The sequence below is a fragment of the Penaeus japonicus genome, unplaced genomic scaffold (assembly GCF_977035675.1).
Source record: "Penaeus japonicus unplaced genomic scaffold, GWHDUDI00000001_assembly GWHDUDI00000017, whole genome shotgun sequence".
Taxonomy (NCBI): domain Eukaryota; kingdom Metazoa; phylum Arthropoda; class Malacostraca; order Decapoda; family Penaeidae; genus Penaeus; species Penaeus japonicus.
The window spans coordinates 4,370,692-4,378,191 of NW_028234419.1; the positions used below are offsets into that span (position 1 = coordinate 4,370,692).

The 7,500-nt window shown below is 37.6% G+C and overlaps 1 protein-coding gene across 8 annotated transcripts in view; it reads right to left on the reverse strand.

The window, feature by feature from the left end:
* Positions 1-7,500, reverse strand: part of LOC122261962 (lipopolysaccharide-induced tumor necrosis factor-alpha factor homolog) — a 32,451-nt gene that overhangs the window by 15,968 nt on the left and 8,983 nt on the right. The window contains exon 1 of one of the 8 annotated variants that reach the window (XM_086545863.1): positions 1,792-3,279. The exons of the other annotated variants lie outside the window; for them this stretch is intronic. Coding sequence (XP_086401989.1) covers positions 1,792-2,062 — 271 coding nt within the window. The 5' untranslated portion in view covers positions 2,063-3,279. Of the gene's footprint in view, positions 1-1,791; positions 3,280-7,500 lie in introns of those variants that run through there. 8 annotated transcript variants of the gene reach the window in all.

Here is a 7,500-nt window from a genome sequence, read left to right on the forward strand (position 1 = left end):
TGTCTGTCATATTTATATTTTCAACATAGAGTGATGAACAACATATTAGCTGACTGACGATGGGAGTATGCACTGATCACTAAGGATCAGTTTAATAAATTCTCTGTACACACAGATGGCTCCACAAGTGCTCAGTCACAAAGAAGTCAACTACTTGGCCATACTGGCCTTATTGTTTACCTCATTCCTTAAATTTTCAGAAAAAAAAGTTATTTCTATTATATTTATGATTCTTTACTTTCAATATCATTATTGTATAATCATCATAATAGTGTATACAACAACAATGATAATAGTATTAAAAATATAAGGTTTTTCTTCCAGAATATTCAAGAAATGGGATAACCAGGTGATGTTAGGAAGGCCTAGTAATTGGCTCCTTGGTGACTAAGAGATTGTGGAGCCATCAATGTGTAAGGAAACGTAATAAAACGAAACCATAGTGGTCCACACATCTTCATCATCAATTGACCATTTGGGTTTATCTTCACTTTAATAAAAATTTTATTCAGTAAATTTCTAGTTGTCGAGGTATGCTCTGGTTGGCTCAATGTGCAACTGTTACAGCTCTATTGTATGATATTCACTAATGGAAATATAGCTGATACTCTAACTGAATCATGAAACTGCAATGTAGAGAGAGAAGGACTGCATGGGTTTATCTCTACAGTTAATATCTGCGTTTCTCAACTCATACTGACAACTGTACACTCATCAGCTTCCTGCATTAATGCCACATGCAAGTAAATTATACTTTTTTTATCATTATTACAATAATTGGAATCTTTCGGACCAAGGGAAAGCCTCAAAAACCCTTTTGCCTTAACCCACTCACGACGGGGGCATTCCAGCCTTGCATGTCACAATGCCGGGGCTTTCGAACACTTAGGCCTAAATCAATTAAATGACTGGCACCATATGGTGCCACCCGGCCACCGGGCCCTTGAATGAGCGGTACCATAGTGTACCACCCGTCCAGAGAGGGTTAAAATAATTTGAACTGGAAATCAGAACTGGGACCGTACTGTATACAATACATTGCAATTTCAATTATATCTCCACATCTCTACAGTAGTTATATATTCCTGGGCACTTCCTGATATATTAGTCTACTGCAATCAGTTGCATAGCATCAACCATGATACACAATTCTTGCATGAAGTCCAAAGAATCACAATCTATATCCCACAAAAATGTATCACATATATGTATTGTAAGAAGGAAAAGAATACTGAAATGATTTAATCTTACAATAAAAAACTAGTCTTCAGGTTTGTGTTTTAAATAAAAGATGCATTTACAAAATATTTAAAAAACTACATACTAATAATTTAGAATGATCAATTTTGTCAAAAACATTATCAGTCATTTGGGAAGAATTCAATTATTAGAAAATACCTATTGCTTACACTCACAGCTACAAAAACTGAGCAAGAAGCAGATTTTCAACTTAATAAGGCAAAGGCAGCAATATGAAAGAGGTGATTATTCGAATTCATACAATTCGGAAATACCTAACAGACATCTATCCCCTTTATTATGTCATAAACAAGATTAGCTGATAGACAGACAGAGTTAAAACAAAACTGTCAAGGTAAAAAATAAAAAGAAGAACAATTAAGTAAAAGCTCACAAGTAAATGCATAACAATACCAAATGTTTCCTTCAGTTCTGAATCACAAAAGGACTCATATGTGCCAAAAACAAATATTCATACATCACAACACTTCAAACAACCTTCTAAAATCAAAAGTGAAAAAAGTCTGTGGCTTTAAATCCTACTACACCTACTGTTAAAGAGACGCTGTCTGATGGCCTCGTGGAAAGAGGAGTCGAGGGGGAAAGAGGTAGGGGTATTGGGTGCGGTAAGTGGAGCCGTGAGGGAGCCCTTGCGGTCATCTTTAACCGGCTGGGAATACCATGCCCACAGTGGAAGGGGCTCATCCTGCTTGTGCAGGCCTTCACTTGCCCTCCTAGGCACGATGAGCGAATTGCCATGCTGGGAAATGTTCTTGGACTTTGGGCTGTCTTCATCCCCCTTCATGGAATGGGGCACTACCATTGCTTTTCAACACTCAATGCCATCCAAGCTGTGGCAAAATATGTTCCTCCATTTTCAGGAGACAGGCTGGTTTTGTGTAGCTGTCTTCACATCCATTGCTTCACTTAGTAAGGGCCTGACAGTTATCATCACTATTTTCTATAAATATATTCTACATCAAATCAATTTTCTCTCTTTTTTTCACAAGACAACAAAAACCACATTCCTTTTCTTTCCCAAAATTGAACTCTCTTGCACTTAAAACAACTGGTGCATACTACTGTGGGTCAATTTCCAAGACAAATACATCACCTTCCTGGTTGGTAACGTTCACTGCCACTGTTGTTCTGGAATTCAGTGTCCCTGCCTGGCTACCGGGGAGACCGTCAATAAACAAAACCCAACCCCTATAAAGTGAACTGTGTGCAACATGCAATGATACATCTTTTATGTTGTTTATATGATAAAGGCACAAATGTCTAAAATATGTTTGTGAGTCAGCTGCATAATTTTAAAACCTTGAAAATATCAGACATGTAAGAAGTAGTACATTGTACATGTAACTATGCCTGAAAGAAATTACTCATGATGACATGCTATAAGGTACTGGTGTGTTATATTTATTACTACATGTAATATGCATAACTATTGTCAATATTTTTTGAAATACATGAAAACTGTATGAATCAAATCAATATTGATCCCAAAACTACAAACTATTTCATTCAATTAAAAGTAAAAAAAAATAAAAGAAAAAAGAGAGAAAAAAAAGTCAATTATCAGAACCTAGTGAGATATATATAATTCAGATATACAAAAAATCTATCTCTTTAAATATGTACAGCAAAATTATAACATTAAAAAAATATTGATTCCATATGAAATAAAACTCACAAGAACTTATTTTGATTAAATTCTATTGTAATATTATCACATGTACAATTTCTCTACATCAATATGATACTTGCAATAGTAAAATATATCATGTCTAAATGATATTGTAAAAATGGTTATTTACAGCAAAAAATATGTTGGTGTTTTGTTGTCATCTGTTGCCTTGGAAACCAATACCAAATTACTGGCCCCGAGCTGCCAAGGTAGCGGGTGATACAGGAAATGACCTAGAACATAATAAAATATTCACAAGACTAAATTCAGTGCTTATGCTCCCCTACTCCTTCCCCCTTTCTTCTTCTTCTCCCTCTCTCCCTCCCTTTCCCCATCTCCCCTTCTCTCCCTCCCACCCCACCCTTTCATTGTTAATACCTCTCTCCCTTTCTCCTCTTCTCTCCCTTTCTTCTCCTCTCTCCCTTTCTTCTCTTCTCTCCCTTTCTCCTTTTCTCTCCCTTTCTCTTCTTCTCTACCTTTCTCTTCTTCTCTACCTTTCTCCTCCTCTCTCCCCTCTCCCCTTCTCCTCCCCTCTCCCCTTCTCCTCCCCTCTCCCCTTCTCTTCCCCTCTCCCCTTCTCCCCTCTCCCCCTTTCTCCTCCTCTCTCCCTTTCTCTTCCTCTCTCCCTTTCTCTTCCTCTCTCCCTTTCCCCTCTTCTCCCCCTTTCTCCTCCTCTCTCCTATTTTCTCTAGCTCACTCACTTGATTATTCACTCACTCTCTTGCTTGCTCTCTCTTACTTGCTCTTATTCACTCTCTCTTACTCACACACTTGCTTACTCTCTCTTACTCCCACCTCTTACTTAATTTCTCTTTCTTACTCACTCACTCACTTACTCTCTCTTACTCACTCACTCGATTACTCTCTCTTACTCATTCACACGCTCGTTCTCTCTTACTCACTCACTCACTCACTCACTCACTTACTCTCTCTTATTCATTCACTTGATTACTCTCTTTTACTCACTCACTTGATTACTCTCTCTTACACAATCACCCACTCCCTCTCTCTTACTCAATCACTCGCTTATTCTCTCTTGCTCACTCATTCGCTTACTCTCTCTTCCTCAATCATTCATTTACTCTCTCTTCCTCACTCATTCGCTTACTCTCTCTTGCTCACTCACTCACTCGCTCACTCTCTCTTACTCACTCACTCACTTACTTTAACACACACAAACACTTAATCTCCCATATCTATACTCCCATTCACAATCTCTCACTTCCTCTTACGCTCCCAGACTTGTTTCAGTCTTGCATAATACAAGGATAGATTCACTTTCAGATTATAAGGATCACCATAATTCTTCTCCTTTTATGCTTTTCAACATAGCAACCTCCTGGGATACAAGTGCAAGCATCTGGCACTTCCATACCTAACCTCTCCTCTTAAATGTTTGCAAAAAGGTCATTTGCATATCAACCGATATTGGAGCAGGCTGAGTGATTAGCCTTTAGAGCAATGGTTCTCAAACTGGGTGCCGCGGCACCCTGGGGTGCCACGGACAGCGCCTAGGGGTGCCACAAGATTGCCATGAATTTTGTCTTGGCTAGATCGTTTCAAGGTACATTTGTAAAACAGTTTGTAGCAGTCTGCCTATAATTAAATGTCGGTGTAGGAAGTTACTTGCTCTAATATTTTACTAAAATATAGGTAGATATTTCCTTTTGCACACTACTACTACTACTACTACTACTACTACTACTGATAACATAATGATGTGATGGTGAAAAAGGGGTGCCACAGAAAGGATTATATAAATTCAGGGTGCCATCACTGAAAAAAGATTGAGAACCACTGCTTTAGAGTGTGGCTGGGCTGTATAGGGCACGGGGAACTTTCAGCAGCATTGCGAGGATAGGGCCTACGTGGTCATTCGTTTAAGAGGATTGGTTTATGATTAGCAGATATGACTCATCCAGCCATACCCTCTGAGTTACTTAGTAACATGTGTCAGATGTGACATTTTGTTCACGGGGATCATCAAACAAACAACACATACACCTGTACTTAAAAGTCTGAAGGTTTGAATAACATGAGTGTAAAAGATTCATGTAGAGCACAACCTTGTAAAAAAAAGTATCCAATAATATATATATGTGTGTGTGTGTGTGTGTGTGTGTGTGTGTGTGTGTGTGTGTGTGTGTGTGTGTGTGTGTGTGTGTGTGTGTGTGTGTGTGTGTGTGTGTGTGTGTGTGTGTGTGTGTGTGTGTGTGTGTGTGTGTGTGTGTGTGTGTGTGTGTGTGTGTGTGTGTGTGTGTGTGTGTGTGTGTGTGTGTGCATAAAAAGGTCACATATGAAATTACAAATTTTACAGTTCCACTGAAATTACCTCAACCAAAATGTGATTCCCCTCAATTGGGGGAAATTACCATATGTTGAGAGTTTTAGGGTAAGGGCACCATATACACATGAAAACCAACCCAACATAAAACCATTCACATTATTAATCTGTATGTATAAATATTCATGTTAAAATTTTGTTGGAGGAATAATCACAACAGCAACAATAGTATCAGTGATAACAATATTTTCATTACTGCAATCATTATAACCATGTAATATCATTACTATTAACAATACTATCATTATTATCAGTTGCCATCTCAGACTTGTCAGGCCTTCTCTTCTTAATTTCCTTCATCCTTAAAATTGTGTAAAGTTTTGAAAACATGCAAAAGGTGTATATTAGGGACATGGATGGCGAGGGGATTTCAATTTTGATAGAGCAGTTGACGTTGGTTGAGGTTGCTGCTTCTTTTTGAATGGTGTACCTGCAATCAATGTATGAATAGAACTCATCCCAAATGACCTTATACTTGCAAAATAACATGTACCGCTACATACATAATAGATATATTTTTGCCCTTCAAGGAGTACCAGACATATTTCAGAGGATTTGCATTCAAAGGGTTAAATATCTTTCATAAGTAGATATGCCTTCTGCTTACTACTAAAAGGACAAGAGATAGCTGCAAATTTACGATGAAAACAAATTTTACAAATGGCATACTGTTTTCCCCAATAATGACAAAAACTCTTACACAAGTATAAAAGTAACTCTAAAGGTATATTTCTTTTAAACTGGTTTACCAATCAACCCTATCTCATTGTTCACTACTAATTACATCATGAACCTTTATTAGGTATGACTATTTCTGGATGTTCAAATAAAATGCACCTTTTTGTACTTAGCAAACAGTTTCAGTCATAATATAGTTACGTTAGGGACAGTGATAAATAACCCCGATATACAAGTGGTAGTCTACAAACAAGTGATACATATAACAAAATAAAAGGTTGAGATGTAGGTCTTTCTTCAACGTAAACTTTCTAAAACAGAAAAAAAACTTCTTTGTTTTGTTCATCTCTTCCTTTCCTTTGATCCTTCTACTTTCCCTTTCATATATTTCAAGTATATATCCTTTCTACCTATTGCAACTATTCCTCCATGCATTGCTGTAGAATCTGCTTTACTGAGTTCTTTGGTATTATAAACAGATGTTTCAACACAGGACATTCCTCTTCCATAAGAAACATAATCATTAAAACATTACATGCTTTTGAGTTTAGTTAACATTCCTCTAACTCACTATTATATGAAGTTTACCTATTTGGGATAAAAGATGAACAACAAACAAGACCTTTAACCCTTTGCCGACAGGGGATAGATTAGCTTACCCAGTCTCCAGGATGGGTTTTATTTCAGTGTGAGGTAGCTTCACACAACATAAACTGACTTTTTCCACTCTCCTTCAATCTCTCACTGTAAAACTAGAGCCATTTTTTGTGTTTCTATTTTGTGTGTTTTCTTGTGACTTATATGTCATGTGACAGGCTCTAACAATGCTGCATTGACTAAAATTGTAGTATAGGATTTATATTAGCACATTATTTTCTTTATACTGAGTGTGACAGAAGTATTGCTGTTTTATGGAAGGACAGAAAGCAACTTTATTTTTTTGTATTCGTGAACTGTTATGAACGAATACAAAACAAATAACCATCAATAATGAAAATAACATGAAGAGGTAGGGAAGAGGAAGGAAATCTGAGCTTATGACTGAGTGCCACTGCAAAAGGCATCCCTACTGGCACAAGGGCACATTTTAGACACCGGGCATGCCTTGAGCCTCCTTCCTCTTTTTGTTCTGCCTGCACATCCTTCATCGGCAGTACTTTAAAACAAGAGGTCGGTAACTTGCTGTGTGCCATCACTCTATAAAGATAGTGCTTACTAGAAACCCATGGATGGGTGCCATTCAAGGCTCTCTCTCCTGCTGGTGCTAGAAGAAATTGGTGCCATCTAGGCTTTGGATGTTAGAATTGCTTATTATTACAGTAATTACAACTACCGCTGTCATCATCACTCCCTCATTACATATAGCACAATAAAATAACAGTGATCCAAAGAAACCCGAATGTCATGTACATCACGACACCCATCATCCTGCATCATGTATGTCATGACACCCATATGCAATGGATTAACAGACCTATTTCTAGACCAGATTCAAGACCACATCTACTCATCTAAAACAACTTCTTGATGTCAAATGTACTCCAGTGTT